The 27,312-nt window shown below is 34.5% G+C and overlaps 2 protein-coding genes across 4 annotated transcripts in view; one reads left to right on the forward strand and one right to left on the reverse strand.

Moving 5' to 3' along the window:
* Nucleotides 1-11,946, reverse strand: part of Odr4 (odr-4 GPCR localization factor homolog) — a 31,317-nt gene extending 19,371 nt beyond the window's left edge. For 2 of the 3 annotated variants that reach the window (XM_076831804.1, XM_076831803.1), the window contains exons 1-6: nucleotides 11,735-11,946; nucleotides 10,362-10,481; nucleotides 7,646-7,780; nucleotides 5,181-5,276; nucleotides 2,504-2,610; nucleotides 786-822 (exon numbers count right to left, since the gene is read on the reverse strand). In XM_076831804.1, the coding sequence (XP_076687919.1) occupies nucleotides 786-822; nucleotides 2,504-2,610; nucleotides 5,181-5,276; nucleotides 7,646-7,780; nucleotides 10,362-10,460 (474 nt within the window). In that variant the 5' untranslated portion in view covers nucleotides 10,461-10,481; nucleotides 11,735-11,946. Of the gene's footprint in view, nucleotides 1-785; nucleotides 823-2,503; nucleotides 2,611-5,180; nucleotides 5,277-7,645; nucleotides 7,781-10,361; nucleotides 10,482-11,734 lie in introns of those variants that run through there. The other variant, XM_076831805.1, reaches the window with a different exon arrangement.
* Nucleotides 11,947-12,449: 503 nt separating this feature from the next.
* Tpr (translocated promoter region, nuclear basket protein) overlaps nucleotides 12,450-27,312 on the forward strand; it is a 59,737-nt gene continuing 44,874 nt past the window's right edge. The window contains exons 1-12 of the mRNA XM_076832390.1: nucleotides 12,450-12,810; nucleotides 14,230-14,334; nucleotides 16,746-16,819; nucleotides 20,729-20,825; nucleotides 22,177-22,280; nucleotides 22,596-22,760; nucleotides 23,344-23,436; nucleotides 23,620-23,700; nucleotides 23,781-23,868; nucleotides 24,831-24,971; nucleotides 25,608-25,699; nucleotides 25,788-25,985. Of these exons, the coding sequence (XP_076688505.1) occupies nucleotides 12,660-12,810; nucleotides 14,230-14,334; nucleotides 16,746-16,819; nucleotides 20,729-20,825; nucleotides 22,177-22,280; nucleotides 22,596-22,760; nucleotides 23,344-23,436; nucleotides 23,620-23,700; nucleotides 23,781-23,868; nucleotides 24,831-24,971; nucleotides 25,608-25,699; nucleotides 25,788-25,985 (1,389 nt within the window). The 5' untranslated portion in view covers nucleotides 12,450-12,659. The remainder of the gene's footprint in view (nucleotides 12,811-14,229; nucleotides 14,335-16,745; nucleotides 16,820-20,728; nucleotides 20,826-22,176; nucleotides 22,281-22,595; nucleotides 22,761-23,343; nucleotides 23,437-23,619; nucleotides 23,701-23,780; nucleotides 23,869-24,830; nucleotides 24,972-25,607; nucleotides 25,700-25,787; nucleotides 25,986-27,312) is intronic.

Consider the following 27,312-nt stretch of genomic DNA (forward strand, 5'->3'; position numbering starts at 1 on the left):
GTGACCAAATTCCTTGATCAAAGGACTATATATTACTACAAAATAAAAAGTAATGCATGGATTTAGTTTAGTATAGCCTAGAAAACCTTGGCAACCCCCTACCTCCCCTGGTAGAAGGAGGATCATAAAGTTCCATGTTTAAAATTCTGAGAAATCCTTTGGACCTCTGTCTTTCACCTGTAGCTTCAGTAATGTCAGTTCTGAAGATTCTGATATGTAACTGAGCAACTACTAAGTGCCAGCCAGTCTCCTTTCTGTTCCATCCTTACTAACCATATTGCAAAATTACTTTTTCTCATTACCTTTTAGACTCCTTGACAAAATGATAGTCTAGATTTAATAGAATAGACACTGTAGCTACTAATAGTCCTCATCACTTTTTACTATCAACTTCTTAAATTTTCATAATTATCCAGGCATACTGGCACATGCTTGTAATCGGAGCAACCCAGGAGGCTGAGACAGGTGGGTCACAAGTTCAAGGCCTGCCTCAGTAACTTAATGAGAACCCTGGCTCAAGTAAAAAAGGTTTAGGGTGTAGTTCAATGGTAGAACACTCCTGGGTTCAATCCCAGTACTGGAAAAAAAAAATAACAATTAAAAAAACTACAAATTTTTCTTGCCTATAATAAAATTAATCATAGTTCAGGATAAAAACTACAGGTGACTATAGATATCAGTAGAAAATAAAGGCACTGAAATTATTTAAACTAAATACAAAGATAAATTTGAACTTAAAAATAGTTTGCAAAAACAAAAATCTATAAAGAGTAATTTTGTCTTACCTTTGGGTCATGGACATCGTAAGTTCGACAAGATATTCTTTACTAATTAAGGATAGAAATAACCAAAACAAGAAGTAATTCTTGGTAATCAACAGAATATAAATCCTCAAAAAATAAAAATAATACATCTAAGAGTTCTTACAAATCACAATGCTTTACACAGTTACATATACATAAATGTATAGGTATGTACATGTGTATATAAAAATTTATTTATGTATGCACATGAATATAAATTGCTTGGTCTAAAGTACTTCTGGTAATTGAAAACTATTTCCTCATGTTTACAAACACTGCTAATCACAATAAATAGAATGTAAGCACTTGTGACATTTTCCATAAATAGATTCTCCACAACAAAAAAGAAGTGTTGTTTTGAATGGGATCAAGTCTAAGAATATCTGGTCAAAGGCCTATACACGGAACTTTCCAGTTAAATATCAAATAAGTTAAAAGCTTACCTTCTGCAGGAATGGTCGTTTTTAAAATTTTGTTTTCTGAAAGTCTGAATTTATTAGGCCCTTGGATTGCATTACTTTTTAGTGAGGCTGCTTCTTGGGGGTCCTTCTGTCCTAGAAAGTTATAGTGACTTGAAGTACCTATAGCTGGTTTTTAATGTCTTTTAATCTTGGCTCAAAGCATAAGGATTTCTAGGATGTCCTACACTGTTCAGTACAGTATACCTGTGCTTTCAATTGCACGTTATCTTTAGGAAATAAAGGTGAAAATTTTAACATTTTTTTTTTTTTTTAATTATTTTGCCTAAGCTGTCAATTGGCATTTCTCTCTCTCTAGAATCTATAGTGTTTTATGGAACCAGCCTGGGTATCCACAATGAATGAATGGATAAAGAAAATGTGGTATATTTACACAATGAAGTTTTATTCAGTCATAAAGAAAAATGAAATTATGTTATTGCAGGAAAATGGATGGAACTTGAGAACATTATATTAAGCAAAATATAGCAAATTTTAAGAAAGTTAAGGGTTATATATTTTCTCTTATATGTGAAAGCTACAGAGGAAAAAAAAAGGAAGGTAGTAGTGGAGATCACATAAAAATCAAAGGGAGATGAGTAGAGTAGAGGAAAGAGACCTGGGGGAAGGGAAGGGAATACCAGGAAATAATATTGGTCAAATTATATGGTTACATTGGGTTCATATATGAACACATAACAACAAATCCTAGCATTATATACAACTATAATGCACCAATAAAAAAAATTATGGATTAAAAAAAAAAAGAATCAGACATGAAGAAAGATTGCATTCAAAAAAAAAAAAAAGAATCAGGGCTGGGATTGTGGCTCAGCGATAGAGTGCATGCCTAACGTATACGGGGCACTGGGTTCAATCCTCAGCACCACACAAAAATAAAATAAAGGTATTGTGTCCAACTACAACTAAAACAAAACATTAAAAAAAAAAAAAAAAGGAGAATATACTGTGCTTGATTGAACAAGGGTATACAGCTGATAAAAAAATTCAGAATCCTGAGTTCTTGCTACCTCTAAATCTTTATAACCCTGAGACAGGATTAACAGCAGTTATTACTTTTGCTATTATTATTGGAAACTCTAATTATGTGACAGTTATCAAAAACCTTACAAATTATGTCTATTTTTAAAAATGATATAAACGAATGTTTTAAAAAACTTGCAGAAATATTATTTTGGTACCATATACTATTTAGCTATAAACTCTTAAATAAAAAGATACTTTTTTGTAGATGAGCAAATGTGAAGTATTACTCGTTCTGAGATCTCCTCCTCTGTGAAATTCCACAGTCTTTTTCTATTCATAGACTTTTCCATGGCAAATATTAGCTGAAAGACAGGAAAATACACATTAATTGAATGTAAAATGAAAATTCAGTGTAGAAATAGATAATTACATGTCCTAAGCTCCCATGTACCTTTAAAATTCCATGACTCTAATCAATTTTTCTTTCCTTTAAAATATAGAACTAATATATTTACCATTTTGGATTTCATTTTTAAGGATTTACATAAAAATTGGGTACATACATATGATTCACTATCATTAATTATTAGTTGGACATGAAATTTTGATTTTGGGCAGTCAGCATTTACAAAAAATATACAATAGAGATTTTATTTTAATTGGATGAGAAACAACACGTAATTTTAACCACAAAAATGCAGCATGCTACCAATTGAGCATTTCTTATTTCAATGTCACAAAAGACTTATGACAATTATAAGAACACAAAAAATAGAATAACAGATTAAAGTAAAAACATCGGGATATAAATCTGTACCAGAAATAATTATAAAATGCATGTGTGAAATGGGGCTGCCATAAATGTAGCTCTAAGTTTTCTAACAAAAATATGCAGAGCAGAGGGCTGAGGTTGTGGATCAGTGGCAGAGCGCTTGCCTCATATATGTTAAGACACAGGGTTTGATCCTCAGCACCATGTAAAAATAAATAAACAAAATAAAGATATTGTGTCCATGTATAACTAAAAAAATATTTTTTAAAAATATGCAGAGAGAAATCTGATTTGTTATCTAATTAAGATGGTCCAGAGGTGGGGTGGTGGCTCAGTGGCAGAGCACTTGCCTCGCACATATGAGGCACTGGGTTTGATCCTCAGTGCCACATAAAATAAACAAAATAAATACACTGTGTCCATGTACAACTGAAAAAATTTTTTTTAAAAAATATGGTCTATAAGTTGAAAACAAACAACTGATCAAAAGAGGTACAACTTTCTTGATGAGGATGTCAAAGAAATTTTTTCCAGAAATATAATATTTTAGAATATGACAACCAACATTTTTAACAATAAACCCCATAGAAGAGATTAACAAATTTTATATAGTTATTCCTTACAGTGTCTCTCAATATAGGCCAATGGAAACAAAGTTATTGAAATTTGACAATTTCTAAGATACAGAATTTCTAAAAATCACATTTTTTTTCAGTTGTAAATGGACACAATACCTTTATTTTGTTTATTTATTTTTATGTGGTGCTGAGGATGGAGCCCAGAGCCTCACACATGCGAGGCAAGTGCTCTACCACTGAGCCACAACCCCAGCCCCTAAAATATTACATTATTAAGAACAAAAAATACAAAAAAAAAAAAAAAAAGAACAAAAAATACTAAAGCAAAAGGAAGGAGGACCTGACTGGATCTCTCTACACTAAGTACACACACACACAGCATCAACCGCAAAAGCATACACAACCAATGCTCCTAACATTAGATACACATATAATAAATATTTAAACTATATTTCAAATGGCTAAAGATGATGAACTGTAATGAAAGAGGTAAACGAAAGAGGTAGAAGTGTAAACGATTTGCCTACTAAGGGAATATTTCTTCTTACATTCTTAGGCATAAATATCAAAGACCTGAGAGTGGGACATGTGATAGGAGAGGTTATAAAACTGGAATAACTTATAGCCCCTTGGGTTCTAAGCTGCACATTTTGGTGGGGGTGGTTTACTAGGGATTAAACCCAGGGGCATGGCCACTGAGCCACATCCCTAGCCCTTTTTTGTATTTTATTTAGAGACAAGGTCTCACGGAGTTGCTTAGCATCTTGCTGTTGCTGAGGCTGACTTTGAACTCACAATCCTCCTATTTCAGCCTCCCCAGCTGCCGGGATTATAGGTGTATGCCACTGTGCCTGGCTAAGCTGCACATTTTTAAAATAAAAAAATTTTCCTTGAGGAATCTGTGGGATTTTGTACTACTGAAGAGCATAAGGTTCTATTTTCTCTCTTGAGATGTAAAATACCCTTGTGAAAGTTTACTTGGGTCTTAAGTACTAACAGAGATGAAAGCTGCCTGCATAGAGTTTGATTTAGGTTTGTGTTTAAGATAAAACAGTTTGGGACAAAGTTATCCAATTCTCTGGTAGAAGAATAAAACAAAACACACAGGGAATCCAGGATATATACTCTGCCCAGAATAAAGAATAGGTATCTGCTATTCACATTTTATTCTCAAGATCTTAAGAGAACAAACAATAATTTCACATTATAAAAATCAGTTGGTACTAAGTAGAGGTCTAGTAGAAAACTACTATTGCACAAGAAAATTTCCTGAACCACTATAACTTGTTTCATAATACTGACATACTACATTTCTTCAACCATTATGCCTTGTTTCATAATACTGAGATACTATCTGTAAAATAAAAAAACTTTTATTAAATATGTAGCTTTGGTTGAAAATAATTTTTACATTCCTTACATTCAAGATATCCAAGTAATTAAGTAGAAAAGGTATTTCAACATAATCCTAGCCTAGTGAATTATGCAGCACTAATCTAAATATGCCTAGGGTAACTGCAAACACATAAAATTAATTAAATAATATAACTGATTTAATAAGAATTTCTGATATATCACTTACTCTGCGCAGGGCATTTTGAAAATCATTTGCCACTTCCAAAGTTGTAATAATAAATACTCCAAGAACTAAAAGTCCCCCTGGTAGCATTCTGGATACCTAAAAACAAAAATACAGAATTAGCTCCCATAAGCATATTCAAACTTTTCTATTTGAGAAACCAAATATTAAATCAGCAACTACTTACCAAGTACCAACTACATTCATAACATCAAGGTAGGGACAGTTTAAAAATTAGTTAAAATAATGAGAAACATGACAACAAAGATGAATGGGATATCATTATGTACACAATATTCCCAGAGGGTCCTTAGCTTTTCACATTAAAGTTGCTTTACAAATAAAAACCACTTAATAATAACATCCTTCAGCTACATTACTATATAAGCCCTTTTCTCAAAAGACTAAAAGACTAAGATAACTTCTGAAATCTTTTCAATGGTTTCCCACAATCAGCAAAATAAAATATATTTTTTTTATTAGACTTATACTTCAGTCTTCCTAGAATCTGGTCAATCTGATGTTCTAAGCTTCATTTGACTCTACTTTCCCTGAAATATTAAAAGTATCCATCAAAAACTACTCAGTTTTACATACCTATCCCCAGGCTTATTCTGTGCTGCCCTTATTCAGGCTGTTCCCTCATCCCGAATTGACTTTCTCTTATATTTCCACATATCTGAATTCTATTGAATACTTCAAAATCAGCTTGAGGAAGCTGACTTCCCTGATCATTTGAACTCCCGTAGGACTTTGGTATAGTTTTCCCATGGCCCTTTATCACAGAACCCTGTATTGTATGTACAAACTACCAGTTTGTCCTCCATAATATCTCTATTTCTCTTCACATGATTGTAGCTAGTTCTCAATGCCGCACAGATTTTTCTCTGCCATCTATATTCAGAGACCAGAATGCTCCCGTTAGCTTTTGTGACTTAATGTATAATCAAATGATCACAAAGTCCTCAGAAAATTAGATACCATGATCTAATCTCTATTGTATTTGTATTATGTCTGTTAATGATTCCCTGATTTCACAAATTCTACTCCCTTAAATTTGAAACAATTTTCATATTTAGCATGGAGGATCTATACATCTTTTCTAAAGACCACCAACACACAAAATTTGCCATTTTTTTCCAAAGGTAAAAAGGTTAATCAAATTTACTATATAAACTCATATTCTTTCTCTGTATGTGTTTAGATAGACAGGCATATATATATATATGTATGCCATATACAATTTTATAGAAAATCAAAAGCAAAATTAGAATTAAAAAAAGTTATTTATAGACCATTAGGAATGTAATGCAAAAATATTTGATACTTTCTTTGGAAAGTTTGTTTTTAGAACTACATACTACTCCATCACAAATACAGGAACATGTATGTATATGCACAGGTACACAAGTTTGTGTGTTTAAAGGATTTAAATTTGATTTGAGTAGGAAATACTATTATTCTACTTTTATCTTAATCTAAACATTCTTGTTAGTTATTTGTTTTTTTACAGTGCTGGAGATCAAACCCAGGTTCTTATACATGCTAAGTAAGTGCTCTACTCCCAACCCCCCCATTAAGTGATGTAATCTTGCAATACTCTTAAGTGAATTAGTTTACTCGTTAGCCCCTCTCACCCCTAAATCCATGTCTTCCTCTCATACTGCCACACTGTTCTCCTAGATGCTCACCCTAAAATCCTTACTCATCTTTAGCTTCTATCAGCCCACATCTCTTCATTCCCAATCTACTTATCACTAAATTTTGGTTCTAGCTCTTTCTCTGAGATCATATGGCAAAAAAGTTCTATCCACTGTGTCTATTCATTCAGGCATTAATTTATCGACTATTTTACAGCTCCCATTATAAACTACAGAAATACTATGCTAGGCACTCAGAATACAGCAATTATTAAACAGGTGCCCTCTCCCCAAGTTAAGGTTCATGTCATCATTGTTTGGAATACATTGCAAGTATATATTTTCTATTCTGTTTCCACTCTCTATTCTGCATGCACACTGTTCTAAGATATAAGTTACTTTCTAAATTACTGGCAAATCAGTCACACTATCCCCTTCTCAAAAATCAGGAGCTTTGACAGTCTACCACATCTACCAATACACTCCTTAGGATACCACTCAAAAGCATCAAAACTGGCCCTTACAGTTTTATGTATAATTACATTCTTTTACATATTCCATGTTTCAACTATACCTAATTGCTTACTGTTATCCTAACACACTCTTTGCTTCTATGCCTTTGTGTCATTTATCCATATTGCTAGCTATATTCAATGTGCTCTGACTTCTGTTGGCAAAGTCTTACTCGGCCTTCAAATCCAGAACCATTAGCAGCTTATTAAGAACAAGTACTCTGAAATCCTAGTCTAATAATCTGAGAACAAAGTACTTTTTCTTGTTAGTCAAATAAATACAAACTTAACTATATAAAGAGATAAATACCATTACCTGATTGGCATGTTCTGTGGCCCATTCTTCATCCAAATTATCCAACTTAGCTTTGGGATGTTTGAGGTTCTCATTTTGCTCTTCTTTGGGTGGTGTTCTAGTGGCAAGAATCACATAATCCTTTTGTGAAGAACACTTCAAAAACAAATTATAAAAGCTTATTAGAGCTTTATAAGAGCTTACCTGATTGAGAAATCAGATACCTTAGCTCTTAGGACATGCAAAAACTGAATAATACTTGTACTAAGTTAAGTACCCTTTTTATAATGGAATATTTACACCAAATTAATATCCATATTATAATGGAATCTGCATTTATGAAAATTAATGTTTATTGCCAAATGATAAACTTAGGGAACACTGAAAAGCTCAGTTTAATTACAGTGAAAATTTCCTAAAAAGACTGAATAGAAAGCTGATAATGCAAGTTAGCTTAACAGGGGTCCACATTATGCTTTGAGTACAAATTTTATTGCTTGCCTATAAGTAGATTATTTAAAACTGACATGGTTTGGTTTTCTCTTTTCTTCTTCTTCACACTCTTCTGCTCCCTAACAGCAGGGTAGACAAGACTAACATTTTCCTGTCCCAGGCTAAGCTATTGAGTCCTTCACTGCCCACAAGCATAAAGAAACTCCAAACCTGAGAACTGGAACAAGAGCTCTCTCAAGGACACCTGATGGACACCAATCAGTTTTATCTACTGATAATGTTTGGAACCCACTCCTTGTATTCCTCTTTTACAAGCCCTGTGTTTTCCCTGGGAGGGAGAATCATGGCTTCTGGAACAAGAGTCCCCTGTGTTTCTCTTTTGCTAGCAAATAAAACTTTCTTTTTCTCAAAACCTTATCCTCATTATTGGCTCGGCAGTGGGACAAGGACTAAGCTTTGGGTATCATTAGGATGCTGTCATCTTCATATTTGACCTGAAACTCCTTAAGGATAATTAGCATCATCTCAGGATAGAAAATAAAGAAAGATTAATTATTTCTACAGAAGTTACTTTCAGAAGGCCAGGTTCAAATGTACACAGGAAAATAATACAGGTCCTGACTGAAAGAAGCTCCTCTTTTTTCATCAACTGTTTAACTAAGTAAACAAACAAAAAAACTGGCACTAGGAGTTGGGAACAAGGAAGCTTGAGGAGAAGAAAAGTGATGAGCTCTGAAGTAAAAAGAAAAGCTGTAGAAAATCAGAAGGAATAAAAAGACAGCATGAAAACATATTGGAAGAAGGGCATTAAATTGTGAGATACTTATTTGCAAGATGGCAGTTGTACTAAGCTCTCAAAGTAGCATACATCCAGCAAGGCAAATATGGAAGACTATCTTTATTCCTAACCTTTAATCTCTACTGATCATATCTTTAACACTCTTCCTTTTTTAAAAAATATTTTTTCTTAGTTGTTGATAGGTCTTTATTGTATTTATTTATACATGGTGCTGAGAATCAAACCCAGTGCCTCACACATGCCAGGCAAGTGCGCTACCCCTGAGCCCCCGTCCCAGCCCCACTCCTCTCTTTTTCAAAATAAAGGGAAATATTTGAATAAAAATTTCTAACAAAAAGGCCCCTATGCTAAGTTACCTGAGTCAAAAAGAAGTTCAGGTCACTGCCAAGAGAGGCAGTCTGGTTGTCTAAAGATGGGTCTTGGAGAGTGGTACTACATGGATGAACAGTGCAGATATGCCCTGTCTTACAAGAAATCTAATTTTTGAAAACTCTGAAAGTAAATCTTTCTCTGAGGCTAAAGTGACATTACTAAGCTGATGAATAACGACGTAGAAAACCTGAATCTCATGAAGGACCTAAGCTCTCTGGGCAGTGTATTCCTTTTCCTTTTTCTTCTTTTAATACAGGGATTATTTATTATTTTTTTAAATGGGAATTAAACCTAGAGCCTTGCGCATGCTGGACAAGTACTCTACCACAAGTTGCACCTTTAGCCCAGCACATTCTTTATCAGTAAGTAACTTGAGCCATCAAATTTTAAGAGAAAAGAGCTTAGGGATGTTAACAGAATCATAATAAGGAGTAAAATCATGCAATTTGAAGGTTCTAAGCCATCAGACCAAAATAGGCAGAAAGAAAACTGGCACAATAAGGCTTTTATTTAGTACTAGGCCTTAAAAATCAAGTGGCTGCTTATGTTTTATAAAATAACTGTCCAAATCTCTGTTCTAGTCAATGTTGATTTTTAAAACTTAACTATGAGGGAGATGGTCTATTTTTCAAATTTCCCCCAAACCCTTTCTTTCTCTAAGCTTTTTTTTTTTTTTTTTTTAATTCACTAAGATGGAAATAAGAGCATGTAACAAAAACATTACCACTGTTGGTCTAAGTCTGAGATAAGACAAACCAGAATGTCAAAAGCATTTTTTTTAAAGACCTGGACAATCAGGAATTAGTAAGATTACAAGGGGGTACAAAATGCTTTGGAAAGATAACCAAATGTAAATGCACTGGTTAGTAAAAATTAAATTTTAGAGTTTCTACATTATATTACTTTTAGTGTCATCAAAAGGGAATGTGTCTGACTTAAAAGAAACAAACAAACAAACAAACCTGGGTTAGGTCTGTCCTACTAAATTTATGTTTCCTCAAAAATCCACCTAAGATTTACTTATACATCAGACCCTTCCATCCACAAATCTTAAGTTTACTTTTAATTAGCTTCAATGAACAAATAATTTGTTATATCAATAAATGTACATACCTGTCCTATCAAAAGACCAGAGACAAAAGCTTTTCCTTGGAGACTGATGTTTGAAAGATATTGGCCAACACTCTCTTCTACGATGTAGGTTCTTCCCATTTTTGAGAACTAATTGAACTCCTATATTACAAGGAAAAATTGTATATAGCATCATTAGGTAAAAATACAATTTTTGATGTTTTTAGCAGGAGGGGTAGTAGAGTGAGAAAAAAAAATGGTACTACCCAGATACTACCTCATGTCTTGCAGTGATTGCTTATTAAACAAAATACTCTTTTCTTGCAAAGTTCAAATGTAGTGCCACAATTCTTTTCAACACAGTGTTACAGGAAATGACTACCAATAAACCAGAGTTGAGATGAGAGATCACACCTATTTTTCATACTTGGGGTAAGGGACAGGACACTAAACTATCACTTGAAACACCTGATTTTTTACTTTAGATCTATTTCTTAATTGTTTTAGTTTTGATGTGACTTGAAATAATCAACCTTCCTGGACTCTGGTTTCCTAACCTAGAAAGAAAGAAAGATCTTGAAAGATTTGAAAACCTATCTAATTCTAGGATTCTAAGATTCTGTTACTCTAAGTACAGACTATTTGCATTTCTCAAGTGGTAGTACTTCACATATCAACAACCTTAATTGAAATGTTAATATTATAATATTTGGAAGATAAAATCAACATTATTCTAGGTAAAACTGATTTAGTTTACCTGAGTTATCACGAAATGTGGTTAGATACTTTTGTTTGTAATTCCTAGATGTCTTCACGACAAATTCAAAAGTAAGGACAAGAGAAAAATAATCAATGTCATGTAAAACTAAATCACCCATTCACAGAAGGCCCTCCTGACTGCAGGAACCACAGGGAAAATGACACCAGGAATGCCTGATTTTCAATAAAGAAATCACTAATTGTTTCAAAAGAGTAATCAGACATGAAGCAAACTACGAACTGCCCTTAGACATTACAGAATTAAGATCTGGAAACAATTCTATTAATGGTGGCGCGGTGACAAATGGTTTTTAAGAACCTAACTTTTGTTACAACTGTTTTCATTTTTAAAAATCGACTCAACATTCTAAAGTCACCTTAAAACACAGCTTACATTTAAACTCTTCTTGGTTTATTTTTATCCTCTTCCAAAAGGAAAACAACAACAAAAACGAACTGGGTCCCTTGAATTCCTGTTGAATCACCAAAAGCATCTAAGAAGGAGGACTCACCTGAGGCAAGTTCGGCAGAACTGGACTTGAGTGTACACCGGAATGACTGTCCATATGTTTCTTACACTGGGTCCCTTATCGGTGCCCAAGCGCGCGCACACACACATACCCCTAGACACGCATTTACCAGCTTAGCTGACTCACCTGTTCTCAGGATGCGTACGCTGCTAGATAAATCTCCCGAACCGTCGGTGCACCGAGAAAAAGACTGAGGTGCACGAGCCCCAGCCTCCAGGGGCCAGAATACCCTCTGGTTCCAATTCCACAGCCAATGAATTCATCAGAAAGCGACCGACTTCTTACACCTCACTTCCCACCCTAAACCCAGGGTCTCGAGTCAGGTGGCGCAGACCGATGACGCACGTGATCCCCTCTCCCTTCGCCGCGGCTCTGCAGCTACAGCGGCCGAGGTCGCTACCCCGCCCCCTTCCGGGCGCCATTGAGAGCGTGGCGGTAGCCCAGAGCCTGCCGTGCGGCCCTGTCGGGACCGATGCCCTCTAGTGGCTCAGTGCCTAGAAGCCGCCAAAGAGGACGACCCATGGCATCCCGTGGCTTTGACGGTAAGGCCGCCCTGCTCTTCAGGGAGGGAAATGGGTTGACGAGTCTATGGCGCCACCGCGTGGACAGGGATCCTGCAGCCGAATGAGGAGAGCCGGGGGGCGGAGAGAGAGGAGGAAGCGGAACGGGTGCTTCGGGGCTGGGAGCCACGGAAAGGAATGAGAAAAACACTACGTTTCCCAGAGGCCTGCGAGGCGTGGAGCGGTTGGGACTGGGAGCCGGAAATTGAATTGCTCGGCGGGGTCGGAGGCCGCTCCTGAACTCGGACTCCCAGGGTGCACGGCTTCCGGCTGCGTCTGCACTTTGGGCGCGGGCGCCAAGGCGCGTCGGGCGCTTACCCTATAACGCAGGACTCGATTTCCCAGGGTCCCGCCGCGGGAGTCTCCGGCGGGCAGGCGCGCGCGATCACCCGGCCGAGACTGCAGACGCTGCGTCCCCGGCTTCGGGGTCCTGTCCTTCGCCTTTCTTCTCCGGTTGTGCTCCGTCGGCTCCTGTCGCCGGCCCGATCGACATGGCGGCAGTGTTGCAGCAAGTCCTGGAGCGTACCGAGCTGAACAAGCTGCCTAAGTCCGTCCAGAACAAACTTGAAAAGTTCCTTGCTGATCAGCAGTCCGAGATCGATGGGCTGAAGGGACGACACGAGAAATTTAAGGTGGAGAGCGGTAAGCGAGATGCTATTCCCGCCCTTGGCTCCACTTGGAGCTGTGGCCCATCTTCCGCCTTTGCACACTTACCCTCCTCTTTACATCTGCGACGTTTTCTATTAGTATCTCTTTCAGGGCTCCTTGAGCGCCCAAGGCCTTCTCTTTCCTACTCCCGCGTGTTGGTAAGAAGGATTCACTGTTTTTCCAAATCGGAATCCACTCTTCCTTGTAATTAGGGTGATCTCACGTAGGCAGTCTTAGGTTTCTCCAATAAACAAAATTTTTTTGCACCAGACATTTGAGCGTTTGCAACTTCTATCTCTTTATATCTACAGAAACTGATCTATTTGTTGCACTGTAAATGGCAGTAATTTCTGCTCTATTTTCTAGTCACCTGAATTCCTAAGAATTCAAAACAAAACAAAGCAGAGTCTGATGACCACTTCGTGCACTTGTTCGTATACATGTCACACCATGATCCCATATCGAATTAGTGTGCCCCAAAATGAGTTTAGATGCAAAAGACAGCACTGGAAACTCAGTGAACTTGCAGTAAAAAAAAAAAAAAAAAAAAAAAAATTAATGTTATTTCTCTCTAAAAGTTGAAGTTTCATAGAAAATACGTTGAGTTCTGCTTCTATTAATCTATAGTGGGCCTTCAAATAAGAAAATTATCCACGGTGTCTTGAACATCCTTGAAAAAACTTTAAGAATATAGTGATTATTGATAATAAAATACAAATTCCTGTCTTTTTTAATTTGCCCTTAGGAGAAGTTGATTTTTTCTTCTTTTTTTTCTAGATTGCCCAGAAATTTCCATCTAAATAAATTTTCCACTTCAAAGAAGTGTGATTGTGGAGCAGAATTGATCTTGAAATTAGACAGTTCTCAGAATCCCACAGCTAAATATACACTGCATTCTCTCCAGTAATTTGCATAGTAAATATTGAGCATTAGCTGTATGCTGGATACTGTGCTGAAGTAGTCTCAGTCTCTTCTCTTGGGAATTTACACATTAATTTTTACAGAAGCTTACTAATTTTATGCTTTCAGTTATTTTGAGTATTTTACAACAAACCTTTTAAAACAAAGCAGTTTTTAACCTAAACATTTTTTTCCATGTAATAAATACTTTTAAAAATCTGCCTTATGCCAAGTAGTCTACTGATGTCTGAGTAAAATGCTAACACATATCTTGCCTGCCTCGAAGAAGTTAATTTGTAAACCCCTTTTAGCCCTTATTTTCTTTTGTCATGTAAGTCAGTTGGAAATGTTAATGAATCCTTTTGTGTGCTTATAGATGTTAGAGTCTCTTCTTTGGGGTGCAGTTCCAATATTGTATCTTAGATTTTAAAATCAAAGTCATTAGGAATTAGCAGTATTAATAGTGTATTTGGTTTTATTTTTATTTTATTTTTTTCTACTTGCTTTCTGTAGAACAACAATATTTCGAGATAGAAAAGAGGTTATCCCACAGTCAGGAGAGACTTGTAAATGAAACACGTGAGTGCCAAAGCTTGCGGCTTGAGCTAGAGAAACTCAGTAAGTATTTATTTATACCTTTATAAGTATAAGCATTCTTAGAGTGTTGAGATCTCCAGATACTCTTTGTATTGTTTGAAAACATTTGCTTACTGTATATGAAAATACTGGTTAAGTATTACTGTTTTCATTTATGGTGACATTGATTTTTTTCACTCAGTAAAGACTGCAAGAACACAGGGCTTAATAATCATGAGACCTGGGGTTTTTTTGTTCTTGTTTTGTTTTTTGGTACTGAGTATTGAACCCACGGGCAATTAACCGCTGAGCCGCATCTGTGACCCTTTTTATTTTTTATTTTGAGAGAGAATCTCGCTAAGTTGTTGAGGCTGGCCTCAAACTTTCAATCCTCCTGCCTCAGCCTTCAGAGTCAATTGGTGTGACAGGCGTTCATCACCACACCCACCAATACCTGAGTTCTAGTTCTGCTTTTGTTTGTGGTTTGGCCTTATGTAAAACAAAGCAGAGTCTGATGGTTTTAAAAGTAGTAGGTCCACATGGGCTTCTACATAATCAGCTTTACATATCAAATAAGATTTTTAAAAGTTATTGAAAAAGCTAAAGCAGTACATAACTGAACAATTGGGGTGATAGAATTGTTTTACATTGACAAATTAAAGCCTATTGATTCTATTATTTGACTTCTATTTTTATTTTTATAAACATTTATGAAACTCAGTATTTCCTCTTTCAGGCCTAGTTCTTGTGAATGATGGGTAGCCAGTTCTCTTAGTTTTCTTCTATCATTAACTTCTAGATAGTATATAAGATTTTAAATGACGTGTATGTTCTTTTTTTACTATAAAAGAAAGCAAATATCAGGTGACATTTAATAGAGGAAGGGCATAATTAATTCCTTTTAAATATAGCTTGATTTTACTTTAATTTGGAGAAGCAGGAAGCTCATAATCAAGGGAATGTTGAAATTTCAGCTTTCTCTGAAAAATATTCATTGACTCTTTGGGTTTAACGTGTGTTTAGCTACTCTTAGCACACTCCACTTTTAAAACATGATGTACATAGCTGATGTGTGTTTATATGTGCAGGAGCATAAATAAACTAGATCTGGTTCATCTGTACATAGCTTTTCCTTGACAGAGTAAATAAAAGATCTGTTCATGGGCTGGGGATGTGGCTCAAGAGGTAGCGTGCTCGCCTGGCATGCATGCGGCCTGGTTCGATCCTCAGCACCACATACCAACAAAGATGTTATGTCCGCTGAGAACTGGAAAATAAATATTAAAAAAAAATTCTCTCTCTCCTCTCTCTCTCTCTCTCTCTCTCTCTCTCAAAAAAAAATAAATAAAGATCTGTTCATCATGAAAATGGTTGTGTTTATAGCTTTAATTAATCTGGCTGGGTGAGAGTATAGGGGGCAAACCTACACAAAGATCAAATATCTTCTACAATTATGTTTATATTGGGGGTAAGGATACCAGGGATTGAACTCAGGGACACTCAACTACCGAGCCACATCCCCAGCTCAGTTTTGTATTTTATCAGGGACAGGGTCTCCCTGAGTTGCTTAGCGCCTCACTGTTGCTGAGGCTGGCTTTGAACTCACAAGCCTTCCGTATCAGCCTCCCGACTTCTGGGATTATAGGCATGCACCACCGTGCCCAGCTATGTTTGTATTTTTTTATATGAAGATAATTCTAGATCTTTTAAGTCTAGAAAGCAGTAAATAAATTAAAGCAAATTAAGAAATCTACACTAATTTAGCAGGGTTTTTTCCCCTTTTACAATCAGTGACTTAAATAGAAGTAAAAATTTGAATTGGTAATGATGTGTTGTTCATTAAATTGCTAGCATATAATATAGGTATGTTTTGTGGAGGAAGTTCCAAAAAATATATTACTCATAATTATCTGCATTTTTTTTTAGGAGAGAAACTGTAAGGAAAGAGCATTATGAAGTAGATATTAGGGAATAATCATTAAATATCAAGCATAATTTTTTATTCCATGTTAAAGCAAGTCTTTAGAGTAATAGGTGTGGAATTGGCAAATGTCTGTTATTATGATTTATTCAATGTATTTTATTTGCTTAAATGATATTTTGTCTTGATCTATCATTTTTACTTGATTTTCTCATTTATAAATTAGTTATGTAGTTTTGTATAACACGTTGGTTTCTTCAGAAGATGGTGAAAAATAAGGAAATTGATAACTGTGTATGTTTTCACTACAGACATTGGTAGAATTATTACACATTTGATTTTGGACATTGAGTAGCATATTCAAAATTTTTGTCTAAAACAGTAAATTTGATATAAAGACCAATCTAGAATGTGTTTACAACTCCATCTTTCTGGGTTTCAATTTCTTAAGTATAAGCATGGTAGCTGGATGGAAACACTCATTGCAAGATTCAAGCTAACCTACATATGTTCAAAATTTTCTCTTATCTAGACAGTCAATTGAAGGCACTAACTGAGAAAAACAAAGAACTTGAAATTGCTCAGGATCGAAACATTTCCATTCAGGTAAAAGATATTTCTATGTATAAAGTTAATTGTTAATATTCTCAAGGAAGGTTTCTGTTTATTAGATGTTAGTGGTAAAATGAAATATGTCCAACTAGGAGAAGCTACCAACAAAAACAAGAGTATACAGATTTTCTAGTTGGATATTTTTGTGTTATTTTGACAGATTGTGAATTTCTTTTATTCAATAAAAAGTCTAAGAAGTGTATTATTCCAAATGTTTTGATCTAGTTGGTTTTTAAGTGGAACCATATTGATAATCATTTCCTTAAAGCAGTGATAAGAGTAACATTGAATTTGATTGTAACTATTACTGACCATTTTGTTTAACATAGTCACGCCCAGTGCTTCTTTAATCAGATCAAACTTTGAACTATTAACATTTCTTTCTTAAGATTTGCATTTGAAGGGCTGGGGAGATAGCCCAGTTGGTAGAATGCTTGTTACATGCACAAGGCCCTGGGTTCAATCCCCAGCAATACACACACACACCTCTAAAAGAAGAAGAAAAAGATTTGCATTTGATTGAGGGGGATGGTCAAAGGTATTTCTTTCACATCTTTGAAAGAAAGACAAAATTCCACTCCCAGAATCAATAGGAACATAAAAGTCCCATGACATAGCTAGAAATAATTTCACAAGAAATGCAAACTTAAATATTAAGGAAATTAAGACACACTACTGAAAGTGCACCTTTATAAATGGAGATATAGCATGTTCCAAATTTATATATGTTGGTTAAAAGTATTTTGACTCTAAAATCCAAATGGGATAGGTTGAAATTTGATATCATGGCTCTGAAGGAGATTTGGGGAAAAACATGTAGTAATAAATAGAATAATTCTGAAAAAGAAATATCAGTTTCAAAGTACTTGGCTAGTCATGTTAAAATGTTTCACAAAGCTAAGATCATTGAAATTTTATGACGTTGGTATAAGAATCAGCATAAAGAACAGAATATATTTCTGAAGTACAACCCAATACAGAGGAAAGCTGCCATCAATTCTTCATGAATCTGATAAAAAATATGGACAAAGTACAGAAAAACTAGGCAAACAAAATAAATTCGGGAAAAAAAAAAGTTTTTAAATTGAAGTAGAAAGCAATTCTTTTTTTTTTTTTTTTCACCTTTTAAAAATGTCTCCATATGGGGTAAAAATGGGAGCTCATATCCCACTTGAATCAAAGTGTGAAATATGATATATCAAGAACTATGTAATGTTTTGAACAACCTACAATAAAAATTAATTAAAAAAAAATAAAAAATTAAAAAATAAAAATGTCTCCATTATAGTTATATGTACTGGTAGTCCCTATTGTAAGTGCACAGGATACATAATATAACAATACAATTTGGCCAATATCACTCCCCAGCACTAATACCCTCCCTCCCCACTTCCCACGCCTTGGTCCCTCTACTGACCTCTTTGAGATCCACCCTCAGCTTTCTTTTCCTCTTTCCTTTCTAGCTTTCACATACAAGAGTAACATAACCCTTAACCTCTGTTGATTTATTTAAGTTAACATAATGTTCCCTAGTTCCATCCATTTTCCTACAATTGTTATCATTTCATTTTTCTTTATGGCTGAATAAAACTCCATTGTATATATGTACCACATTTTCTTTATCCATTCATCCATTGATGGATGGTTGGTTCCATAGGTTTGATATTGGGAATTGTGCTGTTATAAATGTGGATAGGCATTTATCATTGTAGTATGACAACTTTCATTCTTCAGGTTAAATAAATACCACAGTGGTATAGCTGGGTCATGTTCTACCCTATCCTACCAAGGAACCTCCATACTGATTTCCATAGCGGCTATACTGATTTTTCAGTACCACAAACAGTATAAAAGTATTTGATTTTCTCCACATCCTCTCCAGCATTTATTATTATTTGTACTCTTTTGTTGGGGGGTGGATACCGGAGATTGAACTTGGGCACTAAAACACTGAGCCACATCCCTAACCCCTGCTGCTTTTTTTTTTTTTTTTTTTTTGTATTTTTATTTAGAAACAAGGTCTCATTGAGTTGCTTAGTGCCTCACTGTTGCTGAGGCTGGCTTTGAACTCATGATCCTCCTGCCTCAGCCTCCCTAGCACTGGGATTACAGGCGTGCACCACCACGGCCAGCTTATTTGTATTCTTTTTTTTTTTTTAACGAAAATTTTTTATAGCTTTATTTTATTCATTATGTGGTGCTGAGGTTTGAACCCAGGACCTCTCAGATACTAGGCAAGTGCTGTACCACTGAGCCACAACTCAGCCCTTATTTGTGTTCTTGATGACTGCATTCTGACTGGTGTGAGGTGAAATCTTAGTTTTGATTTGCATTTCCCCATTTGTAAATAATAGACATTTTTTTCATATGTTTGTTGGCCATTTGTATTTCTTCTTTTCTTTTAAGAAGTGTCTGTTTCATTCATTTGTCCTTTTATGAATTGGGTTATTTGACTTTTTTGGTGTAAAGTTTTTGACTTCTTATATTTATTAGGTAATAATCCTCTGTCAAGAGTAGTTAGCAAAGATTTTCTCCCATTCTGGTAGCTTCTCTTCACATACATAATTGTTTCCTTTGCTGTGCAGAAATTTTAATGCTATCTCATTTATTAACTGTTGGCATTGTTTCCTGGGCTTTAGGGATCCTGTTGAGAAAGTCATTGCCTTTGCCTAAAAGCTAAAGCGTTGACCCTATATTTTTTTCTAGTAATTGTGTAGTTTCTGGTCTAATTCCTAGGTATCTGATCCATTTTGAATTGATTTTTGTGCAGGGTTAGAGATAGGTGTCTAGTTCATCCTTTTACATGCGGATAACCAGTTTTTCTAGCACCATTTGGTAAAAAGGCTGTCCTTTCTCCAGTGTATGTTTTTGGCACCTTTGTCAAGGATCAGATGTCTGTATCTGTAAGTTTTTCTCAGTGTCTTCTATTCTGTACCATTGGTCTATGTGACTATTTTTATGCCGGAACCATGCAGTTACTGTATCTGGGTAGTATAATTTGAAGTCAGGTATTGTAAGGCTTCTAGCATTTCTTTTTTGACTTAGAATTTCTTTGACTATTCTGTGTCTTTTATTCTTCCCAAATGAATTTTAGGACTGTGTTTTCTAGTTCTGTGGAAGAATGTCAGTGGTATTTTAATAGGGATTGCACTGAATCGGTATATTGTTTTGGTAGTGACCATTTTAACAATATTAATTCTGCCCAACCATGAACATGGGAGGTCTTTTCTACTTATTCCTAGGTTTCTTTTGTTTTTGTTTTGTTTTTGAAGTTATTGTGAATGGATTTCTTTTCCTGATTTCTGTCTCAGCAGATTCATTGTTGATATATTGGAAAACTATTGACTTTTTTGTATGTTGATTTCATAGTCTGCTACGTTGCCAAACACATTTACTAGCTCTAGCAGTCTTTCAGTGGAGTTTTTGGATCTTCTAGGTATAGGATCGTATCATCTACAAACAGTAATAATTTGACTTCTTCCTTCCCTATTTTTATCCCTTTTATTTTCTTCTCTTACCTAATTGCTCTGGCTAGAATTTCTAGCACTCTATTGAACAGGAGTGGTGAGAGTGGACATCCCTGTCTTCTCCCAGATTTTAAAGGAAATGCTTTCAGTTTTTCCCCATTCACTATGAGGTTTGTTTGGGATTTTTACATATAGTATTTATAACTTGTTTAAGTTCTTAGCTAAAAAAGTGACACCAGAAAAATGTTTCCCATATTAAAAAGTGAAATCAGAATATTGGGATCGTGAATGTATTTTAAACTTTTTGGAATATAAGCTATAAGAGAAAGAAAACATTTTGAACTGTAGCTAATGTTAACTAAAGTGATAATTTCACATTCAAGTCCCTGTATTACTGCTCAACCTTGTTTTCTCAAATTTATTATTTGGTTTACAGAGCCAATTTACAAGAACAAAGGAAGAATTAGAAGCTGAGAAAAGAGACTTAATTAGAACCAATGAGAGACTGTCTCAAGAACTTGAGTATTTAACAGGTATGTAGAAATGTTTAGTCGTCTTCTTTCCTTTTTCTGTGATAGTGCTAGGAATTAGCACTATGTGTTTCTGTTGCTGATGTTTCTTTATTACTGCTGTGTAATTCAAGGAATTATAAATTAGGACAATGTAATTTAATTAGAGTAATGTATCCTGTTATTTTTCTTTCTCATTTATCTATAAACAATTATCAAGACTTTGAAGAAGTGTCTAGAAAATGCCCAAAAGAGAAACATCCCAAAATAGTGGTGAAAATAGTGGTGATCTGGATCAAGATTGCATATACATTCTTTGACATACAAAGATCTTTGTTAATTGTAATGCTATTTGTGATATCAGATTGCCCCGCCCCCCGCCTTTTTTTTTCTGGATAGTACTAGAGATTAAATTCAGGGTTTCTCACATGCTGGGCAAGAGCCTGAAAGCTTTTAAAAGATATGTGTAGAATCTAAATTCCCTTATTTTTTTCAGACATCCTTTCAGTTCATAAGCGTTTAATATTAGAACTTTAAAAGAAAACCTGTATTTAAAAACAGACTGAAGGGAATTTAGGTCACAGGAATATAAAATACATGAACATAGAATAAACCATGCTGTGTAAACAGTTGATATACTTTGGTGAACATGACTTTTAAACAGTTAATGGTATTGTGTTCCCTTTTTAAAATTTTTTTTTTAAATTCTTATTTCCTTATAATAAGGGAAAGATTTTCACATATTCATGTTGCTGTACAGTAATAATCAACCAGAGAACTAAACTGTTTCAGTATGAAAGAACAGTCACTTCAGAGTGTTTATTGATAATGGTGATCAGCTAATAGTAATTAGAGTTAAAGAAATTATTTTCATAAAACCCTGGATATTAGGGAATCAAATGCATATATTATGGCTATTTTAAGTAGAAGGTTTTTATATTTATTATTGCTTTTTAACCTAAATATTAATAGCTCTTTGGGTATGTATCTGGAACATTAAGGTTAATATTCCATATTTAGGGCTGGGGTTGTGGCTCAGTGGTGGAGTACTTGCCTAGGATGCATGAGGCACTGGTTCAATCCCCAGCACCACATTAAAAAAAAAAAACCCTAAATAATTATTCAATATTTACCTTAAATAGTATATTTAAATAATTTATATAAATAATGTGTTTGATAGGTATACAGATTTTGTTTCTTTATAATATATCATTAAAATTAAATTTGTAATTAAATATTACAGAAACAAGTTGAAATAGGGAAGTTGAGACCTATTTGCTTTATGTTAGAGATTTATATCCTGTAGACTTTTTAGATGTTTGGTTCTTGTTATTTAACAAGTCATTATTTTCAAATTTTCACATGACCTTTCTAGAGGATTTTAAACGTTTAAATGAAAAACTAAAAGAAAGCAATACGACGAAGGGTGAACTTCAGTTAAAACTGGACGAACTTCAAGCTTCTGATGTTTCTGTTAAGGCAAGTAATAAATAATTCCTAGTGCACAAAGTAAGTTTTGCATAAAATTCACCTAAATTTAAAATATAGGCAAGTTGTCCATAACATTATTACAAGCTGTGTTTTGTTTTTAATTCAAGGAATTACACATTAGGGCAATTTAAATTTGAAATTTAAGTTGTTGTGGTTCTTTGTTTTCTATTATTTAAGAATCCGTGTGAATACTTATTTTTGTTCTAAAATAAAATTCTGCTGTATCCCTTAGCCACAGACAAAACTCTTTTGAATAACCATATATTATCTTTAACTATAAATATTATTTCTCAATTTCTTTAGTATCGAGAAAAACGTTTGGAGCAAGAAAAGGAATTGCTACGTAATCAAAATAAATGGCTGAATACAGAGTTGAAAACCAAAACTGATGAACTTCTGGCCCTTGGAAGAGAAAAAGGAAATGAAATTCTAGAGCTTAAGTGTAATCTTGAAAACAAGAAAGAAGAGGTAAATAAATAAAATTACATTTCTCTTCATATTGGATATCACATTTGTGTGTCAGTTTATTAATAGTGGACCTAATTATTTGTTATATATGACTAATGGTCAAATGTGGAGGGTGTAACTTATTAATACTTAGCCTATGAAAATAACAAATTGCATCTAAATAAAGAATTTATGGGGCTAGGATTGTGGCTCAGTGGTAGAGTGCTTGCTTAGCATATGTGAGGCACTGGTTTGATTTTTAGCACTACATATAAATAAGTAAAATACAGATCTATTGACAACTAAAAATATTTTAAAAAGAAATGAATTTATGATTTTTATGACTCTTGATACCATCAACTGTCTTTTAATATATCTTTCTTTCCTAAGTTACATGTTTAAGAAATGGTTTTTGAGTTTTGTGAATTAAATCCAAACATTTTAGCCCATGAGCTGTTATGTTTCATTTTCTTCAATATGCATATGCATGCCTTGTGTAAATTACCTTTTTTGAGTGTATGTACAGAGGGGAGAGTTTTGCTCTTGCTTGGTGGTATAAACATCAAATTCATTTCAGTTAATGAGATCCCCTCCCTGTTTCTAGGTTTCTAGACTGGAAGAACAGATGAATGGTTTAAAAACATCAAATGAGCATCTTCAAAAGCATGTAGAGGATCTGTTGACCAAATTAAAGGAGGTATAGATGACTACTATAAAGATCTGTTTCTTTTACAGAAATATTAAGCACTTAAGAAGCTGTTATTTTATAAAATGATGACGTATTTTAAACTGTCTCTGTTACCATAAAATTACCAGAAGTCTAAATGGTATAGCTAAGTAAATAAAATCACTTGTTAAAATTGGGTTTTTTTCCCCTCAGGCCAAAGAACAACAGGCCAGTATGGAAGAGAAATTCCACAATGAATTAAATGCTCACATAAAGCTGTCTAATCTGTACAAGGTAAGGCTTCCACAACATATGTTGGTACCCTAATGTAAGATTATTGACTGGTAGGTAACTTTTTTCACCTTGGCTTTTAGAGTGCTGCTGAAGACTCAGAAGCAAAGAGCAATGAACTAACTCGGGCAGTGGATGAACTACACAGACTTTTGAAAGAAGCTGGAGAAGGTAAGTGCTTCCAATTATGGGAAGATTATTGTTTATGAGAGAAAGGTATTTTTTTTTTTTAAGTTTGTTTAGGTAATTGGCATTAGAAGTCAGGCTTTCTTTTATTAAAAACAAAATTTAGTACAGAAGAAAGATCCTTGGATTAGGAAAATTAGAATTATATTTTAAAGCAAATAGTGTATTTGAAAATATACATAGCATTTAAAAAAAATTCTCATGTAGTAATTCTTACTTTGTAAGTGAAAACTTTTTTAAGTTATCCATAGCATGTTGTAAGGTCTTTTATTGCCTTAAATTCTTGCTTTTTCTTCTTAATAAAATCTATTTATAGTTGTTGTTCTGTATCTGCAGGGATTGGTTCTGCAAACCCTCAAGGATATTAAAATTTGAGGATGCACCAGTGTCTTATTTGAGATGGTGTAGTGTTTGCATGTAACCTACACAAATCCTTTTGTTTATTTATTTTTGGTGGAACTGGACCCTTTGCATGTTTTTGTGTAGTATTAGGGATTGAACCCAGGTGCTAGTCACCTGGTCTTAAATATTTTCAATCCTTGAATTGAATTCATGGTGCAGAATTCAGTGATATGGTGAGTCAACAGTGTTTAGGTTCTATTCCAGTCATTTTCTGTATTGAAACCAGACATATATTACAGCCACTTTTTTACCATTTAAGACCTCATGTTGAAACCAGACATAAAATACAGCCACTTTTTTACCATTTAAGACCTCATGTTTTCCTTCTGGATATAAGACATCAAAAGGAGAAAGAGACTCATTAGGCAAAGACATTTCAGGGATTCTATGTAGAGTAATGAGGTACAGTAGATAATTGTCAGTTACAGCCTCTTCAGAACTTAACTGTTGTCTATTGAAGGGGAAAATGACTATTCTCTTATAGTTTATGAACTGTAAGACTTTAATTATATATTTGGTTATTCTCTCTTTAAAAATGCTTTTAGCCAACAAAGCAACACAAGATCATCTTCTAGAAGTGGAAGAATCTAAAGATCAAATGGAAAAAGAAATGCTTGAGAAAATAGGGAAATTGGAAAAGGAATTAGAAAATGCAAATGACTTGCTTTCTGCCACTAAACGTAAAGGTATGGCTGATAACGTGCTGTTTATTCCTTGAAGTACTAAAACTTGTCTGCATAATAGTTTAATTACACTAAATTATGACAGTATTTTTCTGTCATTCTGTCATGTAAGAAACTATCACGTTATACAATTAGAATGTTTTACTTTATAAAGAATTATCTATATCTTTACTGAGCCATCAGATATAAGTATTATTTGATCAATTTCTGTATTGGGTGTCAATTCTCAGGGCACTTAGTGTTACTGTAATTATTGTGATTCTTAGAATTGGGTTGTGTTATGTGACTTTGGGTTCTCATTTTTTAAATTTTTTCATAGGAATTAATAATTGATATGTGATAGTTCCTTTCACTTATCCTTTGCTTCTTTTTAAAAAGTTATTAATAATCCCAGCATGGTGGTATACATCTGTAATCCTAGCAGCTCGGGAGGCTGAGGCAGGAGGATCCAAAGCTTAAGGCCAACCCGGACAACTTAGTGAGACTGTCTCAATATTAAAAGGGCTGGTGATATAGCTCAGATGTAAAGCACCCCTGTTTCAGTCCTCAGGATCACAAGAAATAAAAATAAGAAAATATTAGTGGCTGTTAGTTTGAAATTTTACAAAATTATACTAGATTTTATGTGTGTTGGCACAGGAGCTATACTCTCTGAAGAAGAGCTTGCCGCTATGTCTCCCACTGCAGCAGCTGTAGCTAAGATAGTGAAACCTGGCATGAAATTAACTGAGGTAAGAATGCCATTAAATCTTGTAATTTTTGGTAGACTACATACTCCTATTACTCAGCTTCAATTTGAAACAACTCATCTACTTTCAGCTGTATAATGCTTATGTGGAAACTCAGGATCAGTTGCTTTTGGAGAAACTAGAGAACAAAAGAATTAATAAATACCTAGATGAAATAGTGAAAGAAGTTGAAGCCAAAGCACCAATTTTGAAACGCCAGCGTGAGGAATATGAACGTGCACAGAAAGCCGTGGCAAGTTTGTCTGTTAAGCTTGAACAAGCGATGAAGGTTGGTTCCACTCCTAAATTTTAGTTGTTGCATTAAAAAAAAAAAAAAAAAAATGTTTATTAGATAGGTATTTCTTGAGATATTTGAGTCAGAAAAATCTAAATATACTTTTGATTGATATAGTAATTAAACATTTTGAAGCTTCTTACTACATTATTAAATACTTTTAGTTATAAAATGTTCTACTTTCAGCTAAAATTGCTACAGCCTTTCATGTTTTTTAAGGCATTTGATATGTTTTCTTTAGGATTCTCTAGTGGAGGATAATAGCCAATCTTCTTGGACTGCTTTTAAAATAACAATTTGTTTGTAATAGAACTCTTCTAAGTTTCGCCTGATCATCCTTTCTCAGATGGTTTTGATAGCCTATCTAGAAATGCTAATGTTGTTTGAATATAGGTAAGAACTTTTTAATACCATTTCATAATTTGGCATTTTTTTTTTTTTTTTTAAAGAGAGAGAGAGAGGAGAGAGAGAGAATTTTTAATTTTTTTTTTTTTTTTTTTAATTTTCGGCGGACACAACATCTTTGTATGTGGTGCTGAGGATCGAACTGGGCCGCACGCTTGCCAGGCGAGCGCGCTACCGCTTGAGCCACCTCCCCAGCCCCTTGGCATATTGTTATATACATTATTTTGTTACTCTTTGTCCACAAAAAAATTCAAGGAAATTCATCAATACCCTTCTAAAGATTTTTAACTTGATGATTTTTAAGAAGTGTTTATACTCTAATGTTTTGCCTTTTTAAGAGTATACCTAGTAATGGTACTGAGGGATGTCTATAAGATTTATTAAATGAGTTCATTGCAGAAATTCATATAAATGAATTTGTATCTGCCATTCTAAACTGATAAATTTCTTGTTTTTGGAGAATACAAGTAAATTATATCCTTAATTCAAAATTAAATCATGGCTGCTATTATAATTTGAAAGTCAGTTTAAAGCCATTTATATTATGTCTAATGATCTCTTTCTTCTGAATCAAAGTAAGTCATTAAAGTCTTGATCTGATGGGATACTGACTTTCTGACAACCCCCCTCCCATCATATTTTATCCCCTCATTCCTGCTGTACGGTTTGGAAAAGGGGTCGAATGGGTCCAGTTAAATCTGTCACTTTCTCTGTGTTGAGGATGTTTGCCTGGAGCTCTTTTTGTTTGAAAAGTGGGTGCTGAGATAGAGTGGCTTAAGAATCAGAACAGTAGCTGATTATTGTGGATAAACTGTTTGTTCCTTCATTAATATACAATGTATTAATTAAAATCTAAGGAATTTAAAACCTTTGCCCTGAACTGTGATTGATACTGTGAGTGATACTGTGATATGAA

The sequence above is a fragment of the Callospermophilus lateralis genome, chromosome 13 (assembly GCF_048772815.1).
Source record: "Callospermophilus lateralis isolate mCalLat2 chromosome 13, mCalLat2.hap1, whole genome shotgun sequence".
Taxonomy (NCBI): domain Eukaryota; kingdom Metazoa; phylum Chordata; class Mammalia; order Rodentia; family Sciuridae; genus Callospermophilus; species Callospermophilus lateralis.